Source organism: Myodes glareolus, chromosome 10 (genome assembly GCF_982192425.1).
Source record: "Myodes glareolus chromosome 10, mMyoGla1.1, whole genome shotgun sequence".
Taxonomy (NCBI): Eukaryota; Metazoa; Chordata; class Mammalia; order Rodentia; family Cricetidae; genus Myodes; species Myodes glareolus.
The window spans coordinates 20,537,633-20,557,453 of record NC_142035.1 but is presented as its reverse complement, the minus strand read 5'-3'; the positions used below and the strand labels follow the sequence as shown (position 1 = coordinate 20,557,453).

General features: G+C 48.0%; 1 protein-coding gene across 1 annotated transcript; it reads left to right on the top strand.

The window, feature by feature from the left end:
• The first annotated feature begins 3,682 nt into the window (after positions 1-3,682).
• Actr5 (actin related protein 5) lies at positions 3,683-19,152 on the top strand. The gene is made up of 9 exons (XM_085697097.2): positions 3,683-4,290; positions 4,968-5,197; positions 6,777-6,946; positions 10,776-10,993; positions 11,793-11,975; positions 14,539-14,655; positions 15,273-15,412; positions 16,865-16,997; positions 18,545-19,152. Exons 1-9 carry the CDS (start codon positions 3,916-3,918, stop codon positions 18,800-18,802), a joined length of 1,824 nt encoding a protein of 607 aa, XP_085553223.1. The 5' UTR covers positions 3,683-3,915; the 3' UTR covers positions 18,803-19,152.
• Positions 19,153-19,821: the final 669 nt, after the last annotated feature.

Below are 19,821 nucleotides of genomic sequence, written 5' to 3'. Positions count from 1 at the left end.
CATTTGTTACAGAGGCCTTGGCACAGACCCCAGAGACTAAAATGAGAACCAGATCATTTGGCCTCAAGCTCACGAGGTTCCCAATGGCAACTGAGAATCCAAGAGAACTCTCAGCAGTAAGTACCTTTAAGGGACACTGGCTACTCACCATGGGAGAAGCTAGGATAGATCTAACAGCAACCCACAGTGCAAAGGCTTCCTTTAGTGACCTTAGAGGAGGGGGGTCCCTGGGTTCAGGTTAGTGAAGGTACAAATGTATGGGGTGGTAATTTAGGGATTTGATAATGCTAGTTTAGAAGCTTTAGGGAAGGTTCTAGAACCTAGAATCTAGAATGAAAGGCTACAAGGTGTGGTTGTATGTCTTCTACAGGAGAAGCATCTGCCATCTGACTTCTCACTGTGTCAACCTTTGAAGGTGCTGGTGATCTCCCAAGCCAGGTGGATGACATCTCTCCCACAACTGGAGCACACGCCCTGGCCAGGCGTCTGGTTTAGACTTCTGGTGGTGTGACTGTGGCTAGTTGATTTGCACGAAGTCATGGTCAAACCTCCTGGCAGAGAAATGATTCTCGGGAGAGAGGCAGTGGGAAAGGAAGGTGTGGAGTGGGAACATTCTAAAGTCAACATGGTACTGGATGGCATATTTGGTATAGAAAATAGTGTGGCTGGCCCTAGAGAGAAGGGCTACACAGAAAAACACCAAGTTGTTAAGCACAAAGCTGTTAAGCCTAAATCCTTGCCAAACAGTAAATGCTGGCTTGGGTCTCCCGAACAACAAACATCAAAGAGGAGAGAGCATTCTCTTGCAAAATTAACAGTGCTGGTACAGAACCTTGGAAGTCTTCATGAGGCGGTGGTTCTCAACCTGTGGGTTGCGACCCCTCTGGGGTCACATATCAGATATTTACATTATGATTCATAACAGTAGCAAAATTTCAGTTATGAGGTAGTAATGAAATAATTTAATGATTGGGGATCGTCGCACATGAGGAACTACACTGAAGGGTCACAGCATTAGGAAGGTCGAGAACTACTGCCAGCAAAAGAACCTCAAGGATTTCGGGAAAAGAGTTGTTGGCGGGCATATCTGGAAGGTCTCCCGGGCACTTTCAGGAAAACTGGGAGATTGTGGGCAGGAAAGAGAGTGACCTTGGAGGTTCTTAGTAAGGAAACAGAAGTACGGGCCAGGGAATTTGAGTCAAACCTGCAGGTACCTATGGGTGTACAAGCAATGGGTGCTTTTCCTGGAAAGTGGGGAGCATGCACAATGGCACAAGAATGAAACAAGCTACAACCTGGGTTTCAGCAATACTGTGTTTAGCTTTAACTCTCTGTCTCTGTCTCTGTCTCTGTCTCTGTCTCTGTCTCTGTCTCTCTCTCTCTCTCTCTCTCTCTCTCTGTGTGTGTGTGTGTGTGTGTGTGTGTGTGCATGCAAGCCATGGTGAAACGTGGAGGTCAGATGGCAGCTTTCAGGGGTCAGTTCTCTTCATCCACCCTGTGGGACCTGGGGATCGAACTTGGGTTGTCAGGGTGTTGGTGCCTTTAACTGCTCCACCATCTTGTTGGCCCTCTTTTTACTTATCTCTCTTTTCAAAAATGCTTTAAAAAAACAAAAAAACATGGTGGAGACAGGATCTCAGATAATCCAGCTGGCTCCAATTCCCTGTGTAGCTCAGCCTGGCCATGACTCTAAGATTCTAGACCCTTTTGCTTCCACATCCCAGGTGCTGGGATTACAGGTATGTGCCACACAGTGGGCTGCTCCGGTTTCTTAAAATATCATGTAAACTGAAACAACTTTTAAAACGTGGAGCTAAACTTTAAAAAAGAAAGAACATATAGTGATCAAGAAAACTGAGACTGGGAGTAGTAAGTAATAAGTACTTGCTTGAGGAAAGAGGAGAGAAGAATAAGAATAAGAAGGTTGGAGTTGTAAGCAGGGTGTCTCACCCTCAAACAACAATTCCAGAAAACAGAGCGGTGGGCGGTCAGCAGCCTTTGAGAGCAACCTTGTAGGATAGAGCTCTGCCTGGCAGGAATTCAGTCAAATGTTCAATCAGACAATGGGATAAAATAAAGACATTTGATCTGGTCTCAAAAAATTACCTCTCATACCCCGTGCTGTATCCCAGAAGCTGCTAGAGCATGCACCCCAAACAAAGGAGTAAGCTGGTGTGATGTGTGTGTGTGTGTGTGTGTGTGTGTGTGTGTGTGTGTGTGTGAGAGAGAGAGAGAGAGAGAGAGAGAGAGAGAGAGAGAGAGAGGTCTATAACCCTAACACTTAGAAGGCTGAAACAGGAGGCCAGCATGAGATACAAAACAAGACCTGACTAAAAACAAAAACAAAAAGATGGAAAACCAATCAACCAAATCAACCCCAAATTTCCCACAAAACCTACAACAACCAAAGCAGCCCCCTCCCCTTACTAAAACCAGGTTAGAAAATAAAGGGAGTGACTAAGAGAAATCCCACACAAGACAAGCTGGAATGGACATTCAATGAACCGTGATGTGATGGAAAAGCAAGAATTCAGGCTGACAGCTGTGCTAAAGCCACAGGGGACTGTGACCAGGCTGGGGCAGCCTGCTAGGGACTTATGAAGGAAGCAGAAAGAATGCCATGGCTTATTGTGTATTAAATGGCCTGTTTATTTTTTTTGAAAAGGTTATTATGTAGCTAAAGCTGACTTTGAACTCACGGGGCAGATGAGGTTGGCTTGGAACTCCTCACCTTTTACCTCTACCACTGACACTCTGGGATTCCAGGTGTGTACCAACAACCGCACCTCACCTGAAACTTTTTTTTGATTTTTTTTTATATGTGTGAAATAACTGAGGGATGTTAAGAAAAACTGGTGGAGAGTTTGGGGTTCAGCTATCAAAAAACACAGCTGCGGGGTCCTTAAGAATGGGATCCACTCAACTTGCAGAAAGAGGAACGCAGGCAAAGAAGAGCATGCCCAGTGCATGTCTGTTAAAACCGGTGCTGAGTCAGTCACATCACCTCCTTTCCACCCCGTTACATCTAATGAGATGATCTCTTGGGAGAGTTAAAGCAGTAAAAGGAAAAAGGAGCGAGCATATGTATGTCTTATATCAATGTATCATATATGAATCAATAATTAACAGCTTTTTTTTTTCTTTCAATATTTGAAGTCTTCCTGAGAGGACAGTCTGTGGGAATTGAATAAATCTATTTGTAGATTTTGTTCAGTAAAATATACTTTCTGAAATACATAATGTTAAGTAGACAGCTTGATGGCGTTTTACAAAGTCAATTAATGTGCACTGTGACCTGCCACACCAAGAAACTTAAGTACCCCAGAGCTTGGAGTTTGGCTCAGCCCGAGAAGGCACTGAGTTCCATCCCTGAAACCTATTGGGCGAAGAAAACAGACTTCCTGAAGTTTTCCTCTGACTTCCACTGGTACATTTTGGCAAGCTCCCACACTCATCACTCAATAAACAAGTAAACAAAAAAGAAAATGTCAAAGGAAAAGGAGATTAGCTAAATATGGTAATGCAAGGTGAGGTGGGAGACTTAGAGGCTGGGGTAGTGGAGTGTAGCCAGGTGGGGGCGGAGCCTTGGTCAGTCAATTAGCGCAAGGGGCGTGGTCACGCAGAGGCCCCGGGGCTCACAACGGGGGCGGGGCTCCTGGCCAGCCAGTTAGCACGAAGAGGCGTGGCCACAGGAGGCCTTTGGGGACGACCTAGACCAGGCGTAGGGCTCCCGTCCTGGACCAACCGAACTCAGAGGCCCGCGGAAGGTTCTGGATCGCCAAGAAGGAATCTGGGTGCAAAAACCAGCTCCTTGCGTGAGGAGGAGGCTTCCAGACACTTCGGGGCCCCGGGATTCAGACAGGGGCGGGGCTGCGTGGCGCACGCGGCGTCGGGGCGGGGCCGGCGCTGGCCAAGATGGAGACGAATGTGTTCCGGTTTCGAGATGCCCGCGCCGCTCCGGATCCGGTGCTGGAGGCCGAGCCGGTGGCTTTCGGCTCGCAGCCGGTTCCGCTGGTGCTGGACAACGGATCATTCCAGGCTCGTGCCGGGTGGGCGTGCCCCGGGCCGGATCCGGGCCCCGAGCCGCGCCTGCAGTTCCGCGCCGTGTGCGCGCGCGGCCGTGGCGGGGCGCGCGGCGGGCCGGGGCCGCAGGTGGGCAACGCGCTGGGCAGCCTGGAGCCGCTGCGTTGGATGCTGCGCTCTCCCTTCGACCGCAACGTGCCGGTCAACCTGGAGCTGCAGGAACTGCTGCTGGACTACAGCTTCCAGCATCTGGGCGTCTCCTCGCAGGTGAGGGCGGGCTGGGCGGGACGTCACTCCAGGCAGTCTAGTACTAACCGCTTCCCATGTGTCGGCCCCGTGCTACGAGTTAAAGGTGTAAGGGTACACTTAAGATCGAGCTCACGTGATTATTAACAGTTTGGCCAAAGCTTGACCTAATGAGCTTGAATTGAGCGGGGAATGGTGTTACGGTGTCACACACCTTTAATCCTAGCACTCCGGAAGCAGGGGCAGGCAGATCGCTGTGCGCTCGAGGAGGGCCAGTACTGTTACACCAAAACACCCTATCTCAAAAACCAAAGAAATCCCAAACAAACAATAAGCTTAAATTGACTATTCGTTAATGCTTTCCAAAACAGAAATGTGTGCTCTATAATTGCTTTTGATCACCTTTTTGAAGATTTATTTCAAAATTGTATGTGCGAGTGTGTTTGTGTACAAGCGTGTAGGTAGGTGCCTTAGGTCTGGGACCGTCTGCAGCTGGAGTCAGGTGGTTCAGAGTGGGCCTGATGAGGGTACTGGGAAACAAACTTGGGTCCAGTGCTCCCTATCTCTCCAGCCCCCTTTAGGTTTTTAATTAGAGTATATAAAACAAATTCAGCCTTGCAACTTGGATTTGGGGTTATTTTTGTATTTCATGCATGTTCTGTCGTCATTCATCTATTTGTGCTTCTCTTTCAAAGTAGGGCTGCGTTGATCATCCCATAGTTTTGACAGAGGCCGTGTGCAACCCGCTCTATTCGCGCCAAATGATGTCGGAGCTCCTTTTTGAGTGCTACAGGATCCCGAAGGTTGCCTATGGGATAGACAGCCTCTTCAGCTTCTACCACAACATGCCCAAGAATGCTCTTTCCAATGGTCTCATCATTTCATCCGGCTACCAGTGTACACACATTTTACCTGTCTTGGAAGGAAGGTGAGTTGCGCTTGTGGCATTTAAGAAGCCTTGGTTGAGGACCTACTGGAAAACTGAAATGGAAAGGTACCTATTGGGAATGTCTGGCAAGTGCTGGATGGTGAACTGAACTGGACTTAGCTCAGACCCACATCAGTGTGTGACTTTGTATGGTATTTTACCTGTCCTTCAGGGCCTCCTTGAGGGAGTTCAAGTTCAAGTGTCTGACAGTTATATAATTTTATAATTCTTATTTATGGACGATTATCACAGTACCTACCCATAGTAGACACTCAGTAAACTTTTTTATTTATAGTTTTTCGAACAGTAAACACTTTTGAGTACATTATTTGAATATATTTATTTCTCTCTTTAACCCGGCAGTGGTGGCACACGCCTTTAATCCTCACACTGGGGAGGCAGAGGTAGGTGGGTCCCAGGGATTGAACCTCAAAGTCCTCAGCCTTTACAACAAGCACCATTACCAGCGGAGCAATCTCACTGTCTCTTGAATACATTTAGTTTAGACCATCTTGGTATTCAGGAGTCATTTTTTGTTTTTCAAGATAGGCTTTCCTGGAACTCGCTTTGTAGACCAGACTGGCCTTGAACTCACAGAACTCCGCCTGCTTCTGCTGCTGGTAATATAGGTGGGGTTATAGGTGTGCACCACCATGCCCAGCTTCTGGAGTCGTTTTTTAATTAAGAATTTTTACATTGTAAACTCTTTAATTCATATTGCCCATGCCTTTATTTTTTTTATTTTGTCTAACCTGTACTAGGCAGTTATGGAAATTTTCAGAGCTCAATAAAAAGGCAGATAGTTCTAATCTGGTCCTGTCTCAGAGTTTAGTTTTATTTTCTCATGTGAGATGAGGCTACCATTTTGACCCTAAACGTTTCCTATATAAGACGTGTGTACCACAGGCAGCAGGCTCTGGCTCCAGAGCTGGATGCTTGGGTTTGCAGCCCTGCTAAAGTGAGACTCATGCCCCTTCATGTGCCTATGCATCTAACTGTGGAGGGAAGCAGTTCTCTGCAAACTTATAAAATGAGCTTGGAACTGGCATGCTTGACCATTTCCCTGTTACTTCTAGGCTACTTGACTCTAGGACCACCCACCTCCCAGAGATACAGGCTGAGCCACTATCAATATCTTGCTTTGGAATGTGTGTTTATTCTGTTGAACCGTCTCCTACCCCCCCTACCCCCCTGGTGTTTTTTGTTTTTTGTTTTCCTGAGACAGGGTCTCTGTATAGCCCTGGCTGTCCTGGATCTCACTATGTAGATCTCGCTAGGCTGGCTTTGAATTTATAAGACATCTGCTTGCCTCTGCCTCCCAAATGTTGGTATTAAAGGCTTAAGCCACCATGAGACTCTGGGCAGAAGTTAAAGGGCCACGTGTCTGGGTGTGCAGTAGGAGTTCCGGCCTTTGGTAATGCACCAAGGGACTCTTGCTGATGTGGGCTTTAGGTGCCCCAACCTCCGCTATTCTGCCTCTTTGTCTCTATTCAGTTCCCCTGCTTTCCCCAAGATGTTCCACATTTTGTCTTTTATGCTGCACCGACTTTCAGTGTTGTTCTTTCCTACTTTGGTGTAGACTAGATGCCAAAAACTGCAAGCGCATCAATCTCGGAGGAAGTCAGGCGGCCAGCTACTTGCAGCGGCTCCTCCAGCTGAAGTACCCAGGGCACCTGGCAGCCATCACGCTCAGCCGCATGGAGGAGATCCTACAGGAGCATAGCTACATTGCTGAGGACTACGGGGCAGGTGATGCAGGGGACCTTGCTCCAATTTTCCAGCTCTGTTGATCTTTGAGGGTTCTTCACGTTACTACCAGTGTGGCCCTTGCTTGCTCAGCATCCGTCTCCCCTTTTGGTGTTCACTCTGTGAGATTAGCCAGTGAACTAATTGCCATGAACAGGTTCCTTTTAGACACCATAGCTTTATAACGTGCCTCCGGGATAGCTTTCAGCTTGTTTTAAAAGTTGGCATTTTTGAGAGAGGGAGGACAGTGTGCTAGCTTAAAAGTTTGAGACCATCTAGGCGTGGTAGCGCACGCCTTTAACCCCAGCACTCAGGAGGCAGAAACAGTTGGATTTCTGAGTTCAAAGCCAGCCTGGTCTACTGAGTGAGTTCCAGGACAGCCAGTACTACACAGAGGAGAAACCTTGTCTCTACAAAACAAAAAAAGGCTTGCGATCAATTGAAATTGCTTTATCTAATGTCCTTACAGTGATGTCAGAATAGCTCTCAGGTTTCAACAGATCTTGAGCTTTTACTTTTGAGGCAGTTTCTGTATATAGTCCAGGCTAGCCACTGCTTGTGTGTAGCCTCCTGTTCCTGCCTTGGCCTCTAAGTATCCTGAACTTCTGATTGTATTTTACTTCGATGTACTTTTGGTGACTATATTACTTATTATACAAATGTGATAAATACAAATGTATTTGTATTTTCCTTACAAACGTAAATGATTCAGATAAAACCCAAGAACTGTGGTTAGTAGCTCTATTAAGACACTCTTTCCCACAGTGTGTGACTGGGCTTTCTTGTAGTCGTGAAAGGTACTGGCCTTCAGCCGACCACTGCTGAGCTTTGGAAAGGCAAAAATAGCATAATGCCTTTATTTGATTTTTATTCTTTGAACAGAAAACTTATTTGGTCTACTCTAAGGACAGAGTGCTAGAAACTAGCAAGAATACCGCCTGCACCCAGATGTCTTTATCTTTGAAGATGGCTTATTGGTTAAATGGGCTTGCTTCCAGAACCCACAAAGTGGAAAGACGGAACCAACTATAGCAAGCTGTCCTCTGACCTCACATGTACGCCTCACATATACACATGAATGTTAAAAAGATTGAGGGTGGGGATGTAGCTCAGTGGTGGAGAGTACTTGCTGTCCTGCGTTCCATCCCTAGCTTAGAATGAATCAGACACGAGCAGACTTGTCATCCCAGCACTTGAAAGTAGAGGTGGGATCAGAGGATCAGATATACAAGGTCATCTCTGCCTCACAGTGAGTTTGAGGCCAGCACAGACTATGTGAGACCCAGTGTCAGAAGGAGCAAACCTGGAGGGTGGAGAGCTGGCTCACAGCACTTGCTGCTCTTGCAGAGGACCTGGGTTCGGTTTGGAGCACCCACACAGTGGCTACTACCATACCTAATTCCGGTTCCAGGGCATCTGCTGGCCCCCATGGGCGTCAGACATGTGCACAGTGTCCTTAACTCACAATTAGGCAAACTTAAAAACCAACCACGCACAATTACGCAGAAAACCCAGCAAAGAAAAATAAAAACAAAGTCCAACCTTAATTGTGGTAGAAACCATAGAACATAAAATTTATCATCTGCCTTTTTTTTTCTCTTTTTTAAAAAATCTTTTGTTTTTTGGACAGTCTCCCTATGTAGGCCCATCTTGACATCAAACTCGTGGCTCTCCTGCCTCAACTTCCCAGTTGCGAGGTTCATCTTAAACAGTGATCAGGGTAGCTGAGTGGTGGTTAAAAGCTGTCTTCAGAACACCTTTGTTAAGCTCCTGTGGTTCATGAGGCACAAAGAAGTTGGGTAACCTAGACATAGAAAGTTATGGGTTCCCTTTCCTTCCTATATTTTGATATTAGATTAGCTTTTGTAAATTTTTTTTCCTTTTATTTATGAGACAGGGTCTCACTAAGTATGTAATCCTAGCTCACAACCCTGTCACCCTAGATCCAGGGGATCTGATGCCCTCTTGTGGCTGCCATGAACATTGCCCGCATGTGGCTCACAGACATAGATGCAGGCAAAATCATTCCTGCACATAAAAAAAATAAATTTAATAGCATTTAATTCTGTGAATTCCCCTTTTCGGCACTGCTGATGTGACTGTGTCCCATGAATGTTGATAGATTTTCATTTTTGTTTAATATTTTATAATTTCTTCAAGACTGCTTCTTTAAGTGATTGTTTAGAAATATTTTGCAAGACACCTTTCTGTGATTTATCTGTGGTTTAATTCCACTATGGTGAAGGAGCGTTATTTGATGTCAGCTAAGCTTGTTTATTTTGTGGCCCGGCATGTAGTCATATTTGAGGGCATTTACTCTGCTGCCTGGGTAGGGTTCAGGTCTCTCATGGTGATGGTGGTCAACACGGCTATAGCCTTGATACCCTTCCTTCTGTTAGTTCTGTTGATAATTAGGAAGAGTGTACTGGTGTCAGTAGGTGTGATCATGGGTCACATTTCTCCTTTCAGTTCTGTCCGTTGTTTTATTGTTTTTGTTTTTAAACTAAGGACCAGACGTTACAATGCTAGGCCAGCACTCTGTTTCTGAGCTCTGCTCCCAGTCCCCATCTGCCAGTGTGTGCTGTTTGTTTTCCGGCTCAGTCTTGTTAGCTGTGTACTTTAACATTGTTATGTCTTCTTGTCCCTTAACCTTTTGTCATTATTGGTGTCCCTTTTTTAGTCTAGCAGTTTATTTTTTTTTTCTTTGAAGCATACTTGAACATTCAGAGTCACTCTGCCAGGGCGTGGTGAGACACACCTTTAATCCAGCACTAAGGAGGCAGAGGCAAATGGATCTGTGTGAGGCCAGCCTCGTTTATTAGTAAGTTCCAGACTAGCCAGGGCTACATAGTGAGATCTGCCTCAAAACAAACAAATATAAATAAATTAAAGACAATCCAGCTTTCTTTTGAATAGGATTTGTATGGTTTATCTTTCCATTTATTTAATTAGCAACAGGGTCTCATGTGCTCATTCTCAGAACTCCCTGAATGTCTGAGGATCGCCTTGAACTCGTGATCTTCCTGCCTCTACTTCTCAAGTACTAGGATTAGGGGCAGGCACCACCACTCCCTGCTGGCATCCCTTTAGCTCTGTTGTTTATCTGTGTGATTCAGGTGGGCTTGTAGTGGTCGTGATATACTAAATGTTCCATCAGGGATGACATCCAGGCCTTGTGCTTCTCAGTAGCACTCTGTGGGTGCGAAGGCCATGTGTGTTTGAATTTAGGACTCCTATTTTAATTTTTCTCTTTCGCTCTGACTTTTAGGTTGTTGGATTTCTATTTTATTTTATTTTTAGGCAGCATCTCACTGTGCAGCTCTGACTGGCCAGGAACTCATTATGTGATCCAAGCTGGCCTTGAACTGAGAGACCCTTGAAGCAAAAGGTGGAGTTAAAGGGTGTGTCACCACGCTCAGCTGGGCTGTGTTCTTTAGGTGGTTACTCTAGAGTCTAGGAGTGTAACTTTCTCATCTATGTAGACTCAGTATTGATCGCTTCAGGGAAGCAATGTTAGCAGCATTCTTTTTGTTTTATGTCAAAGTATCTCACGTGCTGAACTTGTGATCACTGAGTTCATGTTAAGTGGTTCATGAGGCAGTTAGCCTCGTGTGTTTAACAGATCGACTTTCGCTCTGGCTATTGCAGCTTCCTTCCTGTGTGGTTTCTGTCTGGAGACCCTCAGAGTGGTCTGTGTGTGCTCGGGTTTTACGGCTGCGTTTGGTGTTTCCGTGCAGTCAGGTTCTGAGTATGTTAGTGTCACTTGTGCCTGGCCTCGACTTTCCAATTCACTGCTACCCGGGCTTTGATCCTCTAAACCCTTTCTTTGAAGAATTGCAGAAGTGGCGGTGTCCTGATTACTATGAGAACAATGTCCACAAGATGCAGCTTCCGTTCTCCAGCAAGCTCCTGGGCAGCACACTGACGGCTGAGGAGAAGCAGGAGCGGCGGCAGCAGCAGCTGCGACGGCTGCAAGAGCTCAATGCCCGGCGTCGGGAGGAGAAGCTGCAGCTGGATCAGGAGCGGCTGGAGCGGCTGCTGTATGTGCAGGTGATGGCAGCAGGGCACTGCCCTGGCCTTGCCCTGTAAGGTGCTTCTGGAATGTTCTCTTCCTCTCTGGTTTCCTTGACCATAATGTGCATTGGCCGTTAAGTCACCTTTGGAATTGGAGCCCAGTGACCAGAGTCATCGAGATAATTATAACATGCATAAAGCAGGTGGTCTGTGCAGAGCTGGGGCCTCTAGCTCTGTTTAGTGATTTATTTTGTTGTTTTCAAACTTTTCTACATAAGCGCAGCCTGTGTGGTACACAGATCTTAGGGCAGGCGTCTCAGTGAGTTTCACAAAGTGACACTGTGCATGTTCCAGCACTCAGGTCAAGGTCAAGGAGCAACATTACCATTGTTTCTTCAGTGACCTCCTTCCCCCTCAGAGATAGCTGAGTCTGATGTCTCTCACTGTAGATTAGATTTCACTTATTAGATCGTGCTGAAACCAGAACGCAGTGCTCGCTAGTCAGACAATCGGAGGGGAGGGCAGGTGGGAGCCTGAGGTGGGAGCCGGAGGGGGGTTCTGCTGGGGGCTGGCTAGGAAGCCCCGGGAACACACACACATTCATTCTCATTCTCTCTATCGCTCTCTCTCCCTCCCTCCCTCGTTCCCTCTCTCTCTCCCTCTCTCACCTTCCCTCTTCCCCCCTTTGTCTCTTCCTCTCTCTCCCTCTCTCTCCCCCTCTCTCTCCCTCTTTCTCTCTTTCTCTCTCTCTCTCCCTCCCTCCTCACCCCACACCTCTCTGCTGGCTTCTGAGCTACTTTCTCCATGCTGATGACTGCGCCTGCTCTGGTCTCAGGAGCTCCTAGAGGACGGCCAGATGGACCAGTTCCACAAAGCTCTGATAGAGCTGAACATGGACTCCCCAGAAGAACTGCAGTCCTACATACAGAAGCTCACCGTGGCAGTGGAGCAGGCTAAGCAGAAAATCCTTCAGGCAGAAGCCAGCCTCGAGGTGGATGTGGTGGACAGCAAGCCAGAGGTGACTGGGGCCTGGAGAGGGACTCTTCTTGGGTCCTTAGGCTGGACAACAAGTGCCTTTACTCCCTGAGCTGTCTTTGCAGCCTTCCACTTTCTCTTTTTGAGACAGGATTTCATATAGCAGCCTGTGCTGGCCTTGAACGTGTATGTAGTTACAAATGACCATGAGGTACATGGTAACAGTACACACTTAGAGTCCCAGCACTGGGGAAGTAAAAGCACCTCGGACCAACTTCCACTGAACTGCTGGGCATTTTCATTTGCTTTTCCAGGCTGCATGCTATGTTCAGATCAGAACTGGCTTTCTAGAACTCAAAACTATATCATCTGTTGTGCATTCATCTATTAACTTGGTAGTTAAACTGGAAAGTATCATAGGGTCAGATGCAGGCAATGGATTTTGAATCCAAAGGAAAAACAAGCAGCTGAAATGGGATCCCGGGCAGTTGGGGACCTGCTTCCCTTTGTTTCTTACCTGCGGGTTTTCCAACAGATAGTTATATGCTGTGCTTTCAGCATCCCTCCGTCTCGTCTCAGTACTTCTGTATCTTGTCTTGCTCTGGGGCCATACAGCAGGTCTCTGTAGACTTGAGGAGGTTTCAGACATGTTTCAAAAGCTTGTTTTAGGGGCCTGGGGAGATAGCATTGATCTCTCAAGCGTGAAGGATGAGTTTGGATACCCAGTACTCAGACTGGGTGTGATGGAGTGTGCCTGTAATCCTAGCCCTAGGGTGGCAAAGACAGGAGGATCCCCAGAGCTTACTGACCGGCCAGTCTAGCCAAACCAGGGAGCATCAAGGTTCTAGGAGAAACTGTCAAAAAGTACAGTGGAAAGCTAGGTGGTGGTGGTACATACCTTTAATCCCAGCACTCGGGAGGCAGAGGCAGAGGCAGGAAGATCTCTGTGAGTTCAGGCCAGTCTGATCTACAGAATGATTTCCAGGACAGGCTCTGTAGCTACTGGAAAACTGTCTTGGAGAAAGAAAAAAAGAAAAAGAAAAAAGTACCATGAAGGGGCTAGAGAGATGGTTCAGCTGCTAAGAGCTGCCTGCTCTTTCAGAGGACCTGAGTTCAGGGTTCACTATCAACATTGGGTGACTCATAATCGCCTGTATCTCCAGCTCCTAGAAATCGGATGCCACTGGGCTCCTTGGGCACTGCACACACACAGACTCAACCCCACACAGACATAGACACATGAAGTTTTTTAAAGTAAGACAGAGAGCAGTAGAGGAAGACAGCAGACTTGAGTCTCTCACTGGCCATGTGCATGCACAGTGACCTGCATGTGTGTGCATGCACACATACACACACATGTTGCTCTCTCTATAGCAAATTTGATGCATATAGTGGTTCTTTGGACTGCCAGCTCCTAAATAATGACATGGAAACTTTTTATTCATTATGAAAGCTTGGCCTTACTTTGTGCTTGTCCCCAACTAACTCTTAAAACTTCAGTTTATATTAATCCTGTTTATATTAATCTACATTCTGTCCCGTGGCCTGTTACCTCTCTTCAGTACTATATGTCCAGCATCCTCCGAGTCTCCATGGTGAATTCCTCACCTCCCAGAGTCTTCCCAGAGTTCTCAACTCTACCTGGAAGCCCCGTCTATCCTCTCCTGCCTAGCTGTTGGCTACTTAGCTCTTTAGTAAACCAATCAGAAGGTGCCTTAGGCAAGTGAGGTAAAACAGACACATCTTCACAGTGTACAGAGAGCTTATCTTAGCACAGATGCAGCAGTCTGTCCCCAGATCCCTTGGCAGTCAGCCTGCATTGCTGGAGCGTAGAGCCATTATAGTCCCTGTCCTGGATAAGGTTGGCCATGACATTGGCTGACCTGCTGTGCCCTTAGTCTTTCCCACCAGTATAATTCAGTTAGAATGAAGTGGGTAGGCGTGGGCACTCCAGCTGTGGCGTGGAGGCTGAATCAATAACGCAGCTGGAGTTTCCACCAGCATCCTCTTGTGTGTTCTTCCCACAGATCAATCCATTGGGTTGATAATGCTGATAATGCTGAATTATCTGTGAGGACTAGACTTTGGACTTCTTAGTTCTCTCTCTCTCTCTCTCTCTCTCTCTCTCTCTCTCTCTCTCTCTCTCTCTCAGGCTCTCACGCAGCTCTGGCTGTCCTGGGATTTACTCTGTAGACCAGGCTGGCCTCAAACTCCGCCTGCCTCTATCTCCCACGAGATGATGGGATTAACACACCTGACCTTTTAGTTTTTTTAAGTCGTGTGGTCATGTGCAGGCATGCTGTAGCACACAAACGTGAAGGTCAGAGGACAATTTTTGAGAGTTTATTCTCTCCTTCCCTGTTGTAGGTTGTCCGTTTAGTGGCAAGCACCCTTCGAGCCGTCCTGCTGGGTCGTCGTTTAGTCTTTTGTTAACTCTTGTCATCCCCACCCCCTTCAGTGTGGACTGCTCTGAACAGTGTTTAGTTTTCCAACAGGTGTTTGGAACGCTGGCCGAGACCCCATCCGTTTTCAGGATAGAGTCAGAGCTGAGGTTTGCTGGCGACCAGTTTCTCCACTCTTTGGTGATTGCTGTGTTCTGTCCTCAGACCCCTGACCTGGAGCAGCTGGAGCCCTCCCTGGAGGATGTGGAGAGTATCAATGACTTCGAGCCCTTGTTCTCAGAGGAAGCGCCCGAAGTAGAGAAGCCAGTCACCACGGTCCAGGTTTGATCACTGCTACCACACATGCATTGTGAAGTTGTTGACATAAGTGACCAGCCCAGTCTGCTTCTCTCGGAGCCTTGGAAACCCCAGCTGTGCTTCAGCAATGGCACCAGTACTCCCAGTGTCAGCCAGAGGCTTTCCCTGGTGGTTGTTAGGGGTGCCAGGGCCACCCTGAATGTGAGCAGCTGATAGCAGAGGTATCTCTCTGTCTAGTGACTGAGGTCTCCAGACCTACAGACTGGCTCTCAGTGGTTTCCTTTACATTTTAGCCAATATCCGCATCTCTGCTGGGATCTGTGCCTCTTGTCCTGGTGGTGGCAGCAAGACAAACTGGCTGACCCTGAGCCTTCAGTGGGAGGAGGTGCTGAACCAGGACAGGGAGAGACAAGGTCGTCCTGTCTCTTCCTCTTCCTCTCCCGAGTCCCTCCTGCAGCTTGGGCACAGTAGTGTGTAGGGATTTGTCATTCTGTGGTTGAGCAAAGGTGGAAGGCAGGGTCTAGAAGTGAAGAGAGCGGAAGCGGGGTGGTTCCGACCTGGTCAGGGAAATTTGAGAGAACTGGTAGCTGAGGGGGTTGTCATTATGGCCTAAAATCATCTCTTAAACCTTGGCTTTGAAGCCCGTGTTTAACTTGGCAGCGTATCATCAGCTCTTCGTTGGGACAGAGAGGATTCGTGCTCCGGAGATCATTTTCCAGCCATCTCTCATAGGAGAAGAGCAGGCGGGGATTGCAGAGACCCTTCATTACGTCCTGGACAGGTGAGCGGGGGACCACCCCATCCTCACCCGAGCCTCTTCCTGCGTTTTGCCTGGGAAAGGTGACTGGTGGGCACGGGAAGATCTGCAGCTCTCTCCATCTCTGGCTCTGCTCAGTCTGCTCTGACCCGAGCCTGCAGGGAGAACAGGTCTGAGCTCCCTCCGTTTGTGAGCTCTGCAAACTTAACCTTTGAGTCCGAGCAACAGAGACAGTGTACCCTGGCTTTCATGTGAAACTTGACGTTGCTAAAAACCAGTGACTGTTTGACTTATGTATTCGTTGAGATAGGGGCTCCTTATGTACTCACTGACCTTGAAATTTTCAGAGAAGCTGGGATCATAAGTGTACACTACCATAACCAGCAAGACTAGTGATATTTTTAAATTTAATTTAATTTTTAAGTTATGAAAGGATATGAATACATGAGTGCAGGGACTTCTTGAGTCCCCTGCAAAAGCAGTGTATACTGTTAGATGTGTGTGTGTGTTTCTCCTGCATGTATGTATGTGGCATTGGATCCCCTGAAACTGGAGCTACAGGTAGTTGTAATATATCATGTAAGTGCTAGGAATTGAACCCAGATCTCTTAACAGCCAGTGTGCATGTGGTCTGTACTCTTAACCACTGAGCCATCTCCTCAGCTCCAAGGCTAGTGTTTTGTTTTTATTTTCCATTTTTGTTTTTTCAAGACAGGGTTTCTCTGTGTAGCCCTGGCAGTCCTGGAACTCACTCTGTAGACCAGGCTGGCCTCAAACTTAGAGATCCACCTACCTCTGCCTCCCCAACGTGGGGATTAATGATGTGTGCCACCACACCCAGCAAGACCAATGAGTTTTAGATCACTCCCCAAATACTGCAGTGCTTATGAAAGACTTCCCTCTTCTTGTAGGCACGTGTTTATATAGCGCTTACATTTCTATGCGAATGTGCCTGCCACTCATGCAAGTGGTTCCCACAGTGAGTGTTCTTCATTCCGATTGGGCAGGTGGGGTGTGTGGTTTGTTACATTCTGGTTGTGTTGGTTATAATAGGTTGGAGCAGTGACTATTTGATCCTAAGCCTGGCTGCCCTGCTCCTTGGGCTTTCTCAGTGTTTTCTGAAGACCTATCCCGGCTTTCTACAGCTAGCTATCTAAGCAGGCATGACTTCTTCTCCTCTATCTCCCTTCTCCAGGCAGCTGCTGAGATTTACAGCTTTCCTGCCCTATGGCTTTACTCTCCTCCCACCCCCGCACAACTTGAATAAAATCATCCTCGATATTGCAAAAGCAAAAACATTCTAAGCTTTGACCGTGTATTGTGGAACTGTGAACGAAGAGCAGAATACCAGTTTATCTTTTAATTGTCACGCAGACACTGATAAGTTGACTGCTCTACCAATAACTTTTACCTTTCCTGGCCTGTCTACAGTGTATTCCAGCAGCCAAACTGGAGCATCCTTTCTCTGTCTCCTAGGTACCCAAAGGCTGTTCAGGATACCCTGGTCCAGAACGTTTTCCTCACTGGTGGGAACGTGATGTATCCAGGCATGAAGGCCAGAATGGAGAAGGAGCTGCTGGAGATGAGGCCCTTCCAGTCCTCCTTCCAGGTACCTGTGCTGCTCTGTGTCGTCTCCTGCCCACTGTCTGGGATTTCGTCCAGCCGCTGGCTGATGCTGCGTGAGTGGCCAGGATTCTGCAGTCACCCACTACAGAGGTTCAGCAACTGGCCTTGTCTTTAAGTCACAGTCAGCTGATTGAGGATGGAAATCCTGCTTGTGTGTCATTCTGGTCTTCTATTTAGTCGACAAGATTGAGCATATACTGAAGCTGGAAGAGAATCCTGAGCATAGGAAGATTCTCACCAACCACAGCAAGAGCATCCTGAGTTCTCCCAGGGAAGCACGTGTTATCTGATAGTTTACTGATCTTCTGGAGTACCAGGAGTGTGCTTGGTTGACTCTTCTGGGTAGCTGTTATTTGAGGTCATAGGGAAACAGGAGGGAGGCTGAGCTGGGGAGTCGTGTGATTAATTTACATTTTAGTATGATAGCATGAGGTCAGCTTGTACGTATAACCAGTGAGTTCAAGTCAGCCTAGATTGCATAGGCTCAGTCTCAAAAAGCTAAGAGAGAGGAGGGAGAAAGAGAGGAAGATTTTTCACAAACAGGACAAATTATTATTATTATTATTTTTTTTTTGCGGTGCTGGTGGTGGAGCCCAGAGCCATGTACCTGCTGGTAGGCATGCTGCTAGTCAGCCACATCCCAGGCCTGTACTCGTCAGAGCAGGGCTCTCATCCTATCGGATTAAGCCTCCTATGCCCAGGTCTTTCTGTGTGCTGTGTGGCAGCCTGGGTAGTCTCATGCCCAAGCTTGCATTTACCTTTGTGTTTTTTTTTTTTCCTTTTTCCTTCTTCTCCCCTCCTCTTCTTCCTTCTCTCTTTTGAGATTGGCTCTTGCTTTTTTGCCCAGGTTGGCATGGAGTTCATCATCCTTCGTCTCCCAGTTGTGCCACTCTGCCAGGCTCCAGGCTTGCACCTGTGCTGCCTCTGTTGCCCACAGCCTGTGCCCACCTGTGCTGCTATGTGTGGCCTGTGCTTCATTTCCAGAAACTCCAAATCTACCAGTCAAGCTTGAGAACTATGGTTGGCAGAGGAAGTGGGATGGGAATTGAGATAAAGACTCCAAAATAGGAGACCTGTTCAGAGCAAGGGCTTTACTGTGACTGATGGGTGAGGCTAGTTGAGGGGCCTCCGGTGGCTGTGACTCCAGCCTTGCTCTGCCTAGGACACTGGCAGTGTCGGAGAATGCCTGCTCACTCTGCTCTGCTGTAGTTTCTCCCAAGTTCTCTTGTTGCCAAGGGTCAGGGCTACCCTGCATCATCCAGGTCACCCCTGTATGTTCGATAGTTTGTGATTATCAGCATCACAGCGCAGGGGCCTGGTAGCTGTTCCCTCTGACCTGTGCCCGTGCAACTGTGTGCTCTTGTCTGGAGGATGCAGAGACTATTGACCACAATGGAGGCATCACTCGGGCCCTTCTGATGTTTCTGAGGATATGGGAATGGGTGTGGCTGAGCCTGCAGGATCTTCCTCCCTGGGCCTAGAGCTCTGGTAGGAGATGCCTTTTCAGAGTGCATCTGCTTCTTGTTCCAGGTTCAGCTTGCCTCGAACCCAGTGCTGGATGCCTGGTACGGTGCCCGTGACTGGGCCTTGGATCACCTGGAAGACAGTGGAGCCTGGGTCACCAGGAAGGACTATGAAGAAAAGGGGGGCGAGTACCTCAAGGAGCATTGTGCCTCCAACACCTACGTCCCCATCCGCCTGCCTAAACAAGCCTCACGTGCCTCAGAGACCCAGGCTTCTGGGAGAGGCTCTGGGGCCAGTGGAAGTGGAGCTGGTGAACAGGCCTAGCAGAGGGGTAGCAGAGGGGACTCCACGATGGCTGTGTGCTCCACGCAGGACATCAGCACTATCTGGGCAAGGACAGTGCCCCACTTCACTGCCTGGGCCCACCAGCTTTGTTTGGCCACTGACTGGATTTCTCCTGGGAGCACAGCAGAGGACAGCAGGTGATCTCCCTCAGTGAAGGACGGAGTGGCCTCTGGACAGTGGCCTCTGGCCTGAGAACCTCAGGCAAGCTGTGGTACTGGTTTCCTCAACGGTGCAGGAAGATGGCTGGAGACTAGAAGTGGACGGGCACAAGGTGTTTCTCTCGGCACGTGAAAAACATTTGTTGTTTTCTAAAAAACGCTCTGAAGTTACTGGTGTAGTGTGTATTCTTCTGCATGTGTGGCAGTTCTGTGACCTAGAATGTTCAGAAGGTTGTGTTGAAGTTGTGGAAGTAGTCATCCTGAGTCTCAGGAGTGGAAAGACCCCACCCACCCCCATTCTCCTCCTGGTGCGTCCTGAATGGATATGGTGCTTGAGACCCGGCCCTTTCACTGTTTCCTTTGCGGGAACTTTCCCACACTGGGAAGCCTGGCCAGAAATAGTTTTCTTCTGTTTTGTGTGTTTCTTGGTACCACACTCTTTTCAGGCCGCTCTGCAGAACTGATGGAGGAGAGTCCATCCCAAGGACTTTCCGTTTGCCAAGTACCACCTCCTCTGTGCCTTTACAGTGTGGTCTTGGATGGGTAGGTGCCCCCTCCTCTGTGCCTTTACGGTGTGGTCTTGGATGGGTAGGTGCCCCCTCTCCTGTGCCTTTACAGTGTGGTCTTGGACGGGTAGGTGCCCCCTCCCCTGTGCCTTTACAATGTGGTCTTGGGCAGGTAGGCGCCCCCTTTCCCCTTTGGTTGTGTAGTCTCAGGATCTCACTGCATAACTCAGGCTGCTTTCAAACTCAGTCTTCCTGCCTCAGCCTTCCAGGTGATGCAACACACACCCCGATAAACACCCTCTTTTATAGGTTCTTGGTAAGAATTTTAACTTTC

Excerpts from the sequence above, each read along its gene's own strand:
- Actr5 (XM_085697097.2), top strand. The coding sequence starts at position 3,916 with ATGGAGACGAATGTGTTCCGGTTTCGAGATGCCCGCGCCGCTCCGGAT. Across the intron at positions 4,291-4,967 it reads ATCTGGGCGTCTCCTCGCAG|GGCTGCGTTGATCATCCCAT; the intron begins GTGAGGGCGGGC and ends CTTTCAAAGTAG. Across the intron at positions 11,976-14,538 it reads TGGTGGACAGCAAGCCAGAG|ACCCCTGACCTGGAGCAGCT; the intron begins GTGACTGGGGCC and ends TTCTGTCCTCAG.